The sequence below is a fragment of the Macrosteles quadrilineatus genome, unplaced genomic scaffold (genome assembly GCF_028750875.1).
Source record: "Macrosteles quadrilineatus isolate MER2022 unplaced genomic scaffold, UCM_ALF_1.0 Scaffold_9__3_contigs__length_116548681, whole genome shotgun sequence".
NCBI classification, from domain to species: domain Eukaryota; kingdom Metazoa; phylum Arthropoda; class Insecta; order Hemiptera; family Cicadellidae; genus Macrosteles; species Macrosteles quadrilineatus.
In genome coordinates, this window is record NW_026542602.1 from 5,201,515 (window position 1) to 5,217,468 (window position 15,954).

General features: G+C 35.9%; 1 protein-coding gene across 2 annotated transcripts in view; it reads right to left on the bottom strand.

Annotated features, from left to right (window-relative positions):
- The window catches only part of LOC129002202 (puromycin-sensitive aminopeptidase-like), a 56,148-nt gene extending 40,420 nt beyond the window's left edge, over nucleotides 1–15,728 (bottom strand). For both annotated transcript variants that reach the window (XM_054429840.1, XM_054429841.1), the window contains exons 1-2: nucleotides 15,280–15,728; nucleotides 5,182–5,420 (exon numbers count right to left, since the gene is read on the bottom strand). In XM_054429840.1, the coding sequence (XP_054285815.1) occupies nucleotides 5,182–5,420; nucleotides 15,280–15,402 (362 nt within the window). In that variant the 5' untranslated portion in view covers nucleotides 15,403–15,728. The remainder of the gene's footprint in view (nucleotides 1–5,181; nucleotides 5,421–15,279) is intronic.
- Between the last annotated feature and the right edge of the window lie 226 nt (nucleotides 15,729–15,954).

Consider the following 15,954-nt stretch of genomic DNA (forward strand, 5'->3'; position numbering starts at 1 on the left):
ATTTGTTAGTTTCTGGTAAATGTTTTAATAAAATACAAGAGTCGGCCCAAAAAAATCTGTTATCTATAAAAAACTACTTAAACTTCAATAAATTATTTCTCAACTTTAATAAAACCAATTGTATGTCATTCAGTACAGCACAAAAGAAAAATCCAGAATTCTGTATTTAAGTAAATGATCTCCAAATTACTCAGGTAAAGGTAACACAATTTTTGGGTTTATTGCTTGATGGAAATTTATCATGGTCACTCCATACGGATAAATTGTTACATAAAATTTCCTCGGGTTTATTTGCCTTAAGAAATCTGTCAAAATTTTGTTCCCTTGAGATAATGCTTAAGGTTTACCATGCACATATCACCTCACACATTACATTTGGTATTGAGTTATATGGAGCTACAAGTAATCAAAATTTACAAAGTATTCTAATCCTTCAAAAAAGGGCAATAAGAACCATGTTAAATCTGGATGATAAAGAATCGGCCAAAAATTGTTTTCCTAAATTAAAAATTCTAACCGTTTACAGCTCATATATATTGCACACTATTATGCATGTGAGGGCTTCTGAAGACAAGGTGCCACTGCTGGGGGATAATCATAGGTATAATACTAGGCATAAAAATTATCCATCCGTAACACAACACAAACTGGAGTTTTATAACAAGAAACCAACAGCTGCAGGTATTAAGTTTTTGTACCATCTACCAAAAGAAATATTTGATATAAAAAACATTAGGTCTTAAAAAAAAAAACTTAAATTATTACTAAATGATGGAGCATTTTACTCATTTGAAGAGTTTTACAACATGTAATTACATTAATTAAATATCCTGTTTTAGGCCTATTTAGTTTAACCAAGTATTTTTAATCAGTAATAAGCTGTTTTGACGCCATTCTGTATTTATGCATATATTTCATGTAGGTATATAATGTATAAATCCTGAATAAAGCTTTTCTGATTCTGATTCTAATAGTATTCTAGTAGGTAAACGATAAAGATTAACACCTGTAGGCCTGTTTACTCTATCAAAGTATTAAATTTATTGAAATACACATATTGTCATTCACTTCATACTTTTAAGGATAAAAGTACAAAGAGAATAAGTGTGTGGTCAATCATTCAGCTAGTGAAGGTAAGTTATAGGTTAGTATTTATTATACAACTGTTACGCAAGTACAATTGCACGTGCAAGTAACTTAGTAGAAATTGCAACATGTGTACCAAGGTCAAAAGTCCCTCTTATTTTCTAATTCCCTGTTTAATTTGCATTTGAAAATATTTATGCTAATATTATACAGTACTGTATTTGCATTTACTGGGCATAAGTTTTATTTCAGAGAGGCTACCTTGTTAACCAAGCGTGAACACTGAACAGGGATTTAGTGTTGGTAATTAAGGATGAAATTGATTAAATATTTCCCTATTAATAGGTATAATTAATTAAGGCACCTAAAAATAACAAAACAGTGATGTGAATGTTTAATACGGTTTCAGATTCAACTTCAAAGTGGTTTTCAATTTAAACCAGATTCAGTTTTAGTTAAACATGTATTTCTTTAACTAGGCTTATAGAGTTTTCTTAAGGGAGTTTGTCATCTATATATATAATACGCTAAGCCGATTTTTGTGAACAGAACTACTCCCTCATTTTTGGACCGATTTTGATGATTAAAGTGTCAAAAAAATTGGCCTGATCTGTAGTTTTGCAAAGTGTTTTTCGTTTTTTGATATCTTTATTAGTTTGGTCAGGATCTTCCATCAAAGTTGGGTTTTCTCCCATAAGATTAACATGGAGGAATCTAAATATTTATTGGAAACTTTGTCTCCATTAATTTGAGAGAACGGCTGGGCGTAGAAACTTGGTAGAGGTGTCCAAAGAAAGGCCTTGGTCTGTAGATGAGTTATCAAAAGAAAAACGAGGTTAATTCGCTTAGGGCTCTGCCCCAGAAGCCTTTAAAGATCCCTCCACAGATTTGTTTACACTTTGGTCATGTGGATGATACTTTTTAATAAAACAGCTGTTATTTTTAAAATTGTGTTTTAATTAACACACATTTATTGGGAGTTACTGAATTGTCCAAAAGAAGTATTTGCAATGTTATTTTCTGATTTTTAAATTGATTTTTCTCTGTATCATTTGTGTTGCAATATAAAGTTCCATTACGAGATGAGTGGAAAATCATTTTATCACAATAACTCCTACAATTGTATCTTATTGAACTATCTTATATCTATTTTACGGGTTGGTGTCTGCCTTTTTCACACCTTTTCCCTATATTTTATCATATTATTTTAGACAGTTCATCATGAGATTATTGTCATACATGCTTTCCATCATTGGAAAAATCTTCGATTGTGTATTACAATACAAAATAATACAAGTGCAGAAGAGCACGGTGCCCATTTGAGCCGTGTCCATATTTTGTTAAATTAATAGTGGTTTACAGCAACTGGATAAAACATTTTACAATATTTATGTAGAAATATGTGCATATTTAGAAAGTAATTAAGCTGGAAAACTGCAATATACTGCAGACTTTTCAGAGAGGTTACTTCGATGTATTCATTAAGCTTAGTGAAAACATAATATAGATATGTGTAAAAATAAGAACTTGAACTCTTAGAGAGCCTTTGAATGTTATTAGACTAACGAAAAGGGTTGTGCATGTTTACTAGCGCTACTCAGCAACAAAAACCATTTAATTTATCTCTAAAATATATATTCTTAAAGTGCACTGAGCAGCAACCTAAAAAATCTATGTAACTTACCCATATAATATAGTTACAAAATGCTCATACTCGCATTGTGACATTTATAATTCGGCTTTACATTTCTCCAACAGAAAATTCATCTACGGAAGAATTTTATTGTGCTCTTACTATGTCATTTGCATTATTTGTTGCCAATGAAGCTGCATGACCATATAAATGAGGAGGCCCCTAACAGTTCAAGAATAAAAGCCAACCTCACTTCAAGTATATTTCACTACACCTAACATTCCGTAGATTATATTGACAACTTTATGTAACTGATAAGGCTGAGACAACTAACTGACATCCCCCATGTCAAGGAATTCCAGCTATAACAGTAACACCACAACCAATTTCTCAAAACTGTGCTAGAGTGTTATTAATCGGCACAGAAGTACGATATGAACTGACGCGACGTGACGAAGGAAAAATCAAACTTACACCGTAACGGATATACCTCCCTTTGAAGTTAGAACGTGTCATCCCAACAGACAGATTTTTTTGTTCAAATAAAATCATAGATTAATCTGTATTACACTGATGAAATCACGGAAGTGTTTAACTACAAAAGATTCACCAATACGATTTTAATACTATTTAAAGGTTCTTCCAAAGGAAGAGATACCAGATAGCATACTAACAACTACGATGACGTAGCCTACAGTATGGGAAATATTTTATATTTTATTCATTGAATGATCAACCATATTTTGTAACTAACGAAATTAATATCATTATTGTTTTTACACTTATCAATGCTAAATGCTCAAAATATGTATAATTTCACTCAATTTATCGCAGTTAGATGAATTAGCGTAAGCCTCGAAAGTAACCGTCGATTTCGACGGGTTTCACCTAGTTTTAAAATATTACAGGTTATTCAACATTTTGTTAATTTGCTCTAAATAACTATATAGCCTATCTAAATGTGTTTGTAAATAATTTAAAGAACATAGGTTGTGCTCTTTAAGTAATGAATTCCTGTAAAATACAATGGGAAGTTGTCATAAAAACAAGAATTATTTAGACAGGGGACTGATAAAAGTAGTGTTAAGAAGCCACAGAAGAGCTATTATGATAAGATAACTACAAGTTATGATGGGGCTTATCTGCTGAATAAATAAGAAGTAAAAACTAACTTAAATTTTAAAAATAACTCTAAAACATAGATCAAAATGATAATAAACGGTATAAGTAAACTGACATATACTTTTCCCATAAGCTTGTATTCAAACAACCTTTATCATGGGTAAGCGGTGGGAGTAACTATGATATTCTAGGGATAAATCACAAAAGTTGCATTAACTTGTGAAATGTAATTGTTACAGCAATGGTTGCACTATTTTTTATAAGAATTATAAGGACCATAACACATTAATTTTGATCAAAACCGGCTTTATTCCTAAAATCTTATATTTTGTTACCGGTACTTTATGTGGTTGTTTTGGGAAATTACATAAGATGAATACCGGTAACTTTGGAAACTGTAATTTTTACAGAAATGAAATTTGCAAAATTTTGTTCAGAATTTATAGAACTATAGGCCTAACATAATACTCAAGTTTTATCAAAATTGTTCGGGCTGTTTTTGAGAAAATCAGTTTTTTTAAGTTTTTATGAAAAAATCACCATATAGCCTAAAAAAAGGAATTAAAAAAAAAACGCCCGCAGATATATTTGTCATGGCTTAGTACCTACGTACCAAATTTCATCAAAATCGGTCGACAGGTGTGGTCTGTAGCCAGCTCTGTACACACACACACACACACACACACACCGTAGACATTACTTTGATTAACACTTTTTTGGGTTTAGGGGGACCCAAAACGGATATATCCACTCAAAAGTCAAAACTAAAACTCAAAAAGTTTTGAGTTACTATGTACAGGCGGAGAAAGTAAAAATGGATTTGCCTATTGTAACTTAAGTCAAGTTACTGTGTAGTGTCAAACATACTGCATCATGTTTTCCAGAAATGTATTTAAAAACATTTATCTTATAAAACACTAACACAGCCTTTAGAACAACATTTTTTTTTTTAATAGGTAGCGACTTAAACAGTTTTAAATATACGTTTTTGATTAACTTTTCAGGTTTAACAGATCTATGAATAAAATACTTGACACCTGAAACTACTGTGTAACAATCCATTGATTAAGATTAAACAGACCAAATTAAATAAAACTGAAAGAAGTCTGGTGAGTACGGTAATTTAAGTTTAAACCTACTATTAAATTAATCAAGCAACGAGAAAGACTTAATTTTTAGTAGCCCTTGCGTTAGGGCAATAGGCCAAGTTAAATACAACTATGACATTAAATTTAAGTTAACCATTGCCTAAAATTATAGGCCTAAATCAGTCTCAACTCAACATGTTTTAATAATAAAGAAAATTATACGTCTATAATCGTAAATTAACCAAAACTTACAAAGTATATTTGCTCCTGTAGAAGCCAACCATTTTGTCATTGAGAGTTCCGCTGAAATGAGTCTCCAAAACGGCTTCTCCGGCAGCGAGAGATTGTCCGAACTCCAAAGTAAGCGTTTCATTTTCTACAGAAATCTGTCGCTTCGGTGTCAACAAAGATCCGTCTGCAGTGGTCAATACCGCATGAGAAACATCTAACTCAGCAGCATTCAAGACTATTTTGTTTGTAGGTTCATTTATCTGGGAAAACATGTTAAGAATCAGTTTCTAATAATTTATTATGGTAAATATTTCATTTGTCACATTCTTGCAAACAGCTTAAGTTAACTTGTGACACACCTTTATTAACAAGACTAGAGTAATCACTCCATTATTAGATGCCTTATTAATATTATATTGGCCTACCTAATAGGTAGTAGGTAGCCTACCCTCTCAAATAGATGAATGGGAATGTTATGCCCATGCGCTACAAAAGGTAGGCCTATCCATGGACCTATTGCGAGAATTTCACAAGATCCAAAAATATAATAAGTTCACAAGGTCTAAAGGATGTTTTTTTTAGTTAAAAAATTTAAAGATCATTTACCAGTTTAAAATAGGCCTAAATATTTACATTGTGAGTTAACTTATGAAAGAGACTGTCGAATACTTTTTGGACCTCGTGAAAATAGTGAATGTGAGAAGATCAAAAAGTAGGAAACATTTTCTCTCACAAATTGAAGGCGTTGTTTATTATTTTTATCCGTGGCTGGGAACACGATAGGCTTGGCTGTCCCAACTTAACACGACAAAACATTAGTCTACACGTTTACCAACTATATAGCCTAGTTCGGCCGCTTAGAAAACGACCTGCGTGCTAATGCTAAACCAATGCTGGAGGAGGTCGCTTTCTAAGCGGCCGAACTGTAGTAGGCCTACTGATGTTTAATTAACTTACTAATTACCAATTGTTACTAAATTACTAATGTTACGTAGGCCTACTAATTGTTGAACATCTTGAATTTTGATCAAATTTGCATACAACTTAGGCAAAGTTACTAGTAAGTTACGGTAGTACCTATTTTAAGCTCTGAAGTATTTTAAGATACCGGTAGCCTAGTCTTAAAAAAAATTCAAAATTGCATTTAAGGCCTATGTTAAAGAATGTAGGTTGCACTTTAGTTTACGTCCTACATTCTACATAAATTTAAACATTAACTACCAGCTGATTATGAAATGAAACTGATCTAAACTAACCTTACCTTAACCAAACATGAAGTATGTGAGTAAATGTAGGACCTTTTTAAACTACGTAACGTCATAAACAAAAAGAATTAGGCCTAAATAGGGCTATAGACCGTCAGCCGTGCAGTGGTTACCACAGGTTCTGGCACACACTGCTGGGAGCGCCGTGTAGTTACGTAGCGCATAGGCCGTAACTACATGGCGCTCCCAGCGGTGAGCCAGAACCCATGGTAACCGCAGCACAGCTGACGGTCTATATTTAATTCTTTTTGTCCATGCTAACGTGCAGCCAGAATGTAATCTAGCAAGTAGGCTACACTATAGGCCTAACAATTTTAATGTGGGATGATGATGAGATCAGCAGTTATGATAAAAATACTTGACGATGGTTCACTGTTTCCAAGCATTTTGGGGCAAACAACGTGTAAGTACTAGGTAACAGGAGCTCCGCTCAATCCCTAAGTTAAGCTAATCTAGGCCTTTGAAGTTAACTTACCGGTAGTCCAAGAATAACTTAAACTTAATAGGTACCGGTGTTTAATAATGAATACCCTAGTAACTTATAGGTATATATTGTCCTATGAACATTTGGCAATATATTTTAGATCTAGGCCTACAACGCGATATCGTGAATTTTAATTTTAGATGTCTACTCACAGTTTTTTTACGTTAAATCCAAATACCCCTGCCGCAGCAAACCTGCCGACTAAGCGAATTTCCATTTGTCTGAATTGATTTTCAGTTAAATATATTTTAATACCATTAGGTTTAACGAGTACCTAGGTTTGCTGCTACAAGGAAACTAATAAATTGGATGTTACCGGTCTCCAAACATTGGAACTGAAATGGTTTTCCTGGAAAAACTTAACAACCTACTCAGACTGCACTCGACAAGAGCTGACCAAATCGTAATTTTGGGTGATGCCAACTTTAATATCTTGAAGCCGGAAGAACCAGGAGTAAAACATCTTAAAAACATTCTAGCTGAACATGGCTGCTACATTTAATACTTTTCAATGAAATGGCGACCATACAAAGTAGGTATTTTAAGCCAAGTATTTACCACATTCCAGTGACAAGGAGAACACCGACCTCAACCTCAAGTATAGATGGATGGTACTCCAATATCCAAAATTATGAAATTGAGACTAAAGCGTATAACACGACAATATCTGATCACCACTATCTGGTCTGCAAAGTAAAAAACAAAAATAAACCACACCAAGCAACATATAAATACACCAGGAATTTGTCTAGGGTGAAATTGGCTGAACTGAGGGATCAACTGAAACAAGTTGATTGGGAACCAGTCTTCCCACCAACAACAGTGGAGGCTAAATACAACAACTTTATAGAAATTATTCTACTTAACATGGACCACGTAATGCCAAAAGAGCCTAAAAAAATCAACAATTCAAATAAACATGTCTTCTGGGACAGTGAGCTAATTAACCAAAAAAACACTTTATGTGCAGCGCAGGATCAATATCATAAAACAGGATCACTAGAGGACAAGTGCAAATTCCAAGAACTGAAGAAGAGGTATGATTTTGAGGTAAAAAGTAGAAGACAAAAGCACACCAAAGATAGAATCACACAAGCCGAAAACAAAACAAGAGAATTGTGGAGGACAGTGAACAAGGAAAGAAGCAAATCATGTAACCAAACAAACCAGATTACCCTAGTCAACAATAGTAAAACTATCACAGATCCATACCATGTCAGTAACATTTTTAACAAATTATTTGTTCAACAAAGTAACCAACAGCATACAGGCACAGGTGCACCACAAAAGGAAAGCAATACAGGCCTACCCCCGCTTTCAATGTTCAAAACCATCTCAGAACTCGAACTCGACAAACTCTGGAACAAAATAAAGTCCAACAACTCAGCTGGTTATGACGACCTGTCTGGGAAAATCCTCAAATTTTGCAAAACCGAACTTCTAAAACCAGTCCACCACATAATAAATTCGTCCATACAGCAAGCCGTTGTCCCCGGTAAAATGAAAATTGCCAAAATTTACCCAGTATTTAAAAAGGGCGAAAGGTTGGACCCCAATAATTATAGGCCTATCTCAAACCTACCCACCATCTCCAAACTGCTTGAAAGGACAATCCATAATCAGCTAATAGCCTACTTGGAAGACAACAACCTACTTTCCCCTTGCCAGCATGGGTTTAGGAAGGGATTTAGCACAAACACATCAATAGCTAAGCTATGCAAGGACAAATAGCATCTGGGAAGGTAAAAAAAGTAGTGATGGGCCGATTCCGATTCTCGATTCCAAAATACTCTCGATTCCGCCGGAATCGAATCGAGCAATCGATTCGAATCTCCGTGGGTTTGGGATCGATTCCGACTCTCTTCGATTCTTTGATAAAATTGGTTAAAATAGGCTAAGCCATAAACGTCATATAAAGCAACAAAGAAACAAAATAAATTCAGATTGCTAATGATTTGCTTGCAACTCTGAGCAAACAACAAGTCCTGGTCGTATCGTCACTAACTCAGCAAGACTAGAGCGAGCGTATTGCAAAAATAATAGATGCGAACTCAATACAGATAGAAGCCTACAATGAGAAACAGTTAACAGATGGGAATTGGAGATTCGGGCAAACTGGACTGGAGCGAGTAAGCATTGCGTCACAGCTCACAAGACATACAAGGAAAGGGATGAGCATCGATTTAGATCAACCAGTAGTACCAAGGCTACTAACCACGAATACTAGAAAAGTAGAAAAATACCGGTATGGATCATAAACATAAACAAATGACATTTTTGCCCGAAAATACACATTATTTCACATTGCTTAAATTGAACTGCCAAAACATATGTTCAACGCTATTCGTAGAGGATTCGGGCCAACAACGTCATTTGTTTATGTTTATGATCCATACCGGTATTTTTCTAGTATTGGTGCTACTAACTGAATCATTGCATCGCTACATCGATGTTATCAGTAACCGATAACATCGTTGTGAAAACATCGATGTTTTTGGGACTAAGACATAGATTTTTTTCTTCAATTTTTCGTCTGGTCTCTGTACTCTCCAGTAGGCCTAACGGAAAGCATCGATATCTCAATTACACTTGGTCAAAAACATCGATGTGAAAAACAACGAAAATCTATAGAAAAACATCGGTGATGCGAAAACATCTACTATCGATGCTCATCCCTAAACAGAGCTGAGTAAGCTGCCAATTACTTACCAAACTTAGCTTACTACCATTAGGCCCGCCGCACATTGAAGCGAGGCTAGGTGCAGGCGAGGCGCGGCTATTCTGTAATACACGTATTTAAATGGAGCACCGCACATTGAGCAGAGGCTGCGCGCAGCCTTCGCACAGCACAGCTGCAGCCTCTGTCAGGCCTCTGCGGCGTTGTAGTTGGAATACAGTTTTCCTGCACCTCACTCGCGCCTGCGTTGGGTTTCTAGTGTTTTGTGAGTGAAAGATATAGCAATTGAGCATTTAATTCAGATGGCTATATGTTGTTGAGCTTTGCATTCCTTTCCAATAATGCCACTTTCAATCAAGTTATGGATATCATCAAACTGTTATTATGTGTTCACACGAAAATATTCTCTAAAAGGCCGGTCTGGCAGTTCAGTAGTTAAAACTCCATGGCTTATAATCTTTATTTCATGCAAACACGTTTCCAAAAACATTTTTTTACATTTTTCGGATAGCGAATAGAGTCAAAATAAATTATTAATTTCACAATCAGAATCAGTAAAGGTCCAAAGAATATTTCTCTACTCGCGACAGTAGGACCAAAGCTAGGAAACCTCTGTCCCGCCTCGCTTCAATGTGCGGTGACACGAAAAAGTCCTCGCTCCCGCCTGCACCTACCCTGCACCTCGCCTGCTCCTTGCCTAGCTCCAATGTGCGGCGGGCCTTACTACCAAACAAATGAGCTTACTACCATTTATTACCAAAGTATAACAAAACACTTCGTATTCGGTCCCGAAACGTCACTACTCAACGAGACTAGAGCGAGCGTCCTATAGCCTAAAAGCGACTTGGGCTTGGGCTTGGGAATATAATTTTGTACAGTGAATTGGAAGGTTTTAACTACCTATAAATGTTCAAGTGCGCGAAATTGTAAATAAACTTGTTTAGTGTTGCAATCAACGGGTAAATCTTCGAACACTGGGTATTTTAATGGCCGATAGGCAGAGTAGTTTTGCAGGTTCCGTTATTGACTTTTTCTACTTACTTTTGTTGTGAATCGTGTGACTTAAATGCAGATCAGATACCAAATATTAATATTATTGATCTATTGCTTAAGCTGTATAATTAATTATGTTTTTGTTTCAACTAGGCCTACTCCTAGAAGTTTATATAAGGTTAGGTTAGTTTGTATATAAATTAAAAATCAAGAATTGGATAGGGGCTGATTTTTTATAATGATAATGAATGATTTTTTATAGGACATATAAAAGTTATTTTATAATATTCTATGGCTAGTATTTTACAATAACCTTGTAAATGTGTATTGAATGTGTGACATTCTAAATTCTACATATAGATAACATGCTTGGTAAGCTTGTACTGATTTCACAATTTTAAACACATTCATAAAACATAATTGAATTTGGAATCGGAATCGAGTCCGGAATCGAGATTCGAATCTTAAATTTAAGAATCGGAATCGGAATCGGAATCGAGAAATTTTGGAATTGGCCCATCACTAAAAAAAAGTGCAACAGGAATTTTTCTAGACCTGCAAAAAGCATTTGATAACTTAGACTGGAATATTTTTATGAGCAAACTGCAACAATTAAGCATTACAGACAAAGCCCAGCGTTGGATTGTAGACTACCTTACAGACAGACTCCAGTTTGTAGAAATTCAGCACCAGCAGAAAAACACTGTTTCAAGCATTAAGTCAAGTTTGAGGAAGACTACCAGAGGCGTTCCACAGGGCTCGATAGTCGGTCCACTGTTTTTCCTGATATCAACAGCCTACCAGAATCATTCAACGGCAACATAAATTGTATATTATTTGCAGATGACACAACCATAGTAGTACCCACCAACCATCATATTGACAATAGTAACCTAGTAAACTCAACAATTGACAGCGCAACCACTACGTGCAATTCTATGAAACTTAACATCAACAAAGCTAAGACTGTCCTCGTAAACTTTACTCCTAGCAACAAAAACGAATCTGGTGGCAATTGGCATGACCTCAGCATACCCCTATCACGCTCAACAAAGTTCCTCGGAATATATGTCGATCAAAATCTCAGCTGGCAGGACCACGTTGACTACCTCTGTGGGAAACTATCTTCTGCACACCACGTTGTTCGAAGAATTAGAGCCATCGCCAATGAACCTACAGCATTAATAGCCTACCACTCCCTCTTTTGTTCACATTTGCGTTATGGGATTGCTGCATGGGGATCCACAGCGGACAGGAACATGGAACGCATCCTCACCATCCAAAAGAAGACCATAAGGACAATCTTTCAACTGCCAAATCATGAACACTGCAAGCCGATTTTCAGAGAACACAAAATCCTTACAGTTATATCCCTGTACCTGTTGGAATCCATCACACTTGCAAAACAATCGACACCTACCCTGAGATCAGAACAACATTCATACAACCTCCGCAACACACATAACATAGACCTGCCACAACATCGATTGCAGAAATTCAACAATAGTCCTCACTACTCTGGCTCTTACTTCTTCAATTTATTACCACCACAACTCAAAACCATCAAAAAACCTGTCACCTTTAATAGTAAACTAAAACAATAGAGAGATAGGCCATACTACACAGTCTTCGAATTTATTGTGGAGCACACTTTCCAACACCTGAGACATGAATAGGCCTACAAACCCATCATTCCCCTGAAGTTTGATCAGGAAGAAGTTTGACGATTCCTTGATCCCTGGATTGTGGAGAAGACACAGGATGGTAAATGGTAAAAATGGTAAAGTGTGTTTTTGAGTAAAATATTGATAGCTTAGTACAAAATAAATAAATTTGCCAAGTTTGATCAAAATATATTCATAAACAAGCAAACTACAACATTTGACAATATTCTCCATAAGAATAACATGGGAATTTTAAATTTACAATTCTTGTAATTTTCTCTGTTACTAATAATCAAACAAAAATACTTTTATATAGGCCTAATAAATTATTTGTTTTTTAAGCTCTTTAAAGGTCTAAAGAGAAATTGGGAAATTTTGTGTTTTGAGGGTCAAAAGTGAGAAAAACCAATTTTTACCCCATAAAACCCCCCGTAAAGCCCCGTTCCCATGGTCCGATCGTGCTGGTTCGGGAACTCATTCAAGTTTATCCCGCTTTACACCTTTAAACAAAATTTCATCAAAATCTGACAAAAATTACTCAAGTTCACGGACGTATATATATAAAAATTTGAACGAATAGTGTTTTTGGCCTCTGGGGACATCAAAATGAAAAAGTAAATCGGTCCTGGGTCTAGGTCTTACCGTGCCACCTACGGTAACTTAATAGCTACTTCCCTATATAACTTAGGGAAATTCGCTAAAATGCAATAAGTTTTTGTCTGAGAGATTCCTATGTAAGTGGCCGTAAAATGAAGGTTAATATCACGAATCGGCTGCACTTTACTTTAGGTCCTACACTCATTCAAATGAAAATATCGATCGATATAAATCGATTGTTTCATTCGATATATCGTTTGGTTAGTTAGGTATAAGGTTAACCTAACCTAACTAACCAAACAATATATCGATATTTTCATTCGAATGAGTGTAGGACCTAAAGTAAAGTGCAGCCCACAAATCTAAGGTTCATTGAGCGGTACTGATGGTAGCCTAATATGGCGTGGTCTGGACGGGTCCGTTTGTGGACTGAGGACTGAGAGAGGAGGAGAGCAAACAGCTGTTTGTACTCAACTTTAAGGTTAATGCGGAATGAAATCAATTCGTTTTGAAACCAAATAACTTAAGTTTAATCGGTTCTTATTTATTTACTGCTTGAGATTCATTTATGATCTGAGACGCAGTGAGCGTATCACGCCTTACTACATTAATTCTAAACTATTAAAGCTATGTGACCTTAGATCAATTAAAATTCTTTTGCTAACCTATTCAATAATAAAAACAAATTTTCCAAAATATTTTGTACCGTAGATGATTTTAGATTTGTAGCTGAAGAAAGTGTTAGATTTTCACGCTATGCTTCATTGACTTTGCGTATGCCTCATCATAGGACTGCAGTTTACGATAGAGCGTTTGTTGTGACCGCTTGCCGACTTTGGAATGACCTCCCCTTAGCCATCAAATCCCTTGACAACCGTTCCCGGTTTGTGGCAGCGCTAAAAAATATGTATTTTGAACGTTATGGCCATGGTTGGTTTGTCCTAGGGGCTTGTACGCGTGGTTGGTCACTGACAGATGTGCTTGGTGTGTGTGTGTGTGTGTGAGAGAGAGAGAGAGAGGAAGATTATTTTTGTACAGTTTAAAATGTAAGTTATTTTCTTTTGTTAAAGTTTCTGTATCCATGATTTAGATTTTGTTTTTGTTGTATATTAATGTAGGCCTAAGGCCCCTATTACAAGAGGTAGCCTGGCGACGTCGCCAGCGGCAGTAGCTGGCGACGCACTGGCCACCAAACCTATAACCAGTTGAGTAGCCAGTTGAGTAGCCAGAATTTTACCGCCGTGGCGCCGTTGTTGTGAGTGCTTGTCTTGCACTTGTACTTGTTATGAGCGGTGTTTACAGTGAATAATGAGTGATTATAAGTATCTTCTCCTTCTGTTACTTCTGAAGAAAAGGAGGCAAAGGAAGAGAAAAATGTACGTTCATCCAATGCTTAGTGCAAGAGAATCAAAAGGGTTATATTACACCCTTTTTGATGAGCTCTGTGCGGACAATAAAAAATGTTTCAATTAGCCTATTTTCGTATGTCACAATCCAGTTTCTTCGAGTCATAAATAAGGGGGTTGGTAAATTAAGGGTTTTGAAGTGAGGTTAGATTAGGTTGGTAAAGGTTTGGTTGAGCCGACTCATTAATTTATGCTAGGCCTACTTCCAGACTGTTTTTGCACAGTTAAGTGGGCGAAACACAATGAAATAAAGATATCAAAATGCGTGTGAATAACTCAACTCAACAAAACTGAAGCTTAATAGGTTATTAATTATTTAACTGTAGGCTACTCACTTAGGAATCTCTCCGACAAAAACTGATTGAATTTTTGGATTCAGCGTGAAAATTACTGTAGCCTAAGTACCGGTAGACATGTAAAAATTACATGATATCGCGTTGTAGACATATCAAATAATTACCGAACATTATAACTTAACTTACTTGCATTAGGAATCGTCAGTTAGGGCTAAGCTAGGCTAACTTAGGCCTACAGATTCTGCAAGAAAGATCACAAAGCTAACTTAGGCCTACTAACAATCAACATGCTTCTACAAAACTCTCAACGGTTCTAAAAAAGTAAGTTTAGGATAGGCCTACCCCTAAATAAATAAATACCAAAGACTTAGGCCTAATGTGACTAAAGCCTCGTTTACATTGGTCAAGTTACTTGACTCCAGTAAACTTGATTCAAGTAACTTGACCAATGTAAACCCCGCTTAAGCCCTATGTAAGCCTAGCATAACCTTCATACAGTAGGCCTAGGCTATGCTAGGCCGATCACTAACATTTTCCAAAATCGCAAACGTTAACTACCCCTAACTTGGGCCTACCTTAACTTAAGGCCTTCAAGTTAGGTTAAATCCAAAAGCTTATTATAGGCTAGTCCTGCATTCCCAATTATTTTGTCATCATAAGTTAGGGTGACAATTTCATCCTAAAGTTAGGATTTACCTATACCTACACAAGCTTAGAAATGTTTATTTTGTACATACCACAATTTTCACTTTCTCTTTTCCTTCAAATGTAAACTTTGATAAGTTAGGTCTCAAGAATAAATCATAATTCTTAGGAGTCACCGTTTTGGGAAGCCGCTCGAAAAATTTCTTTTCTGGCATGATTCTTTGATTCTGTGTATGAATTGATCGACGCACAATATCACTGGTTGACTTAATAGTACAATTTAAGTCGTCACTAGAGGTGAAGATGTGCACTGCTGGAATAAATTCTTGTAGAAGTGAAGTTAACCTAGGTTTACACCGCCGGGCAGAAGGACTACAAGAAGACTTCAACCCTTGCCGCAGTACTGTTGTTGTTCCACTGACACGTATTCTACTTTCTTGCTCCGGCAGAATATAACGGAACCAACAAAAGCCGTCCGTAAATAAAACCGGTTTCTTACAGCTCTTGATAATGCCGGCAACAAAAACAGCGAACTTAAATGTTGTCATGTGAACAGGTACAAAACAAAAAATGCTGTCTCATCTTTCAGATGATTGATGTCGCCAGCGTTGACAACTTTGGAGTCTTTGGTGGAGTCGTTTGGCAAAAAACAAGCCAATTAAGGCAATTCCGTTACATGTAAACATGGAACCATGGATTACTAATTACAAGCATTTTCTTAATCAATGATTTTAAAATGTAATTTGTATTACAATAATTGTATGCAG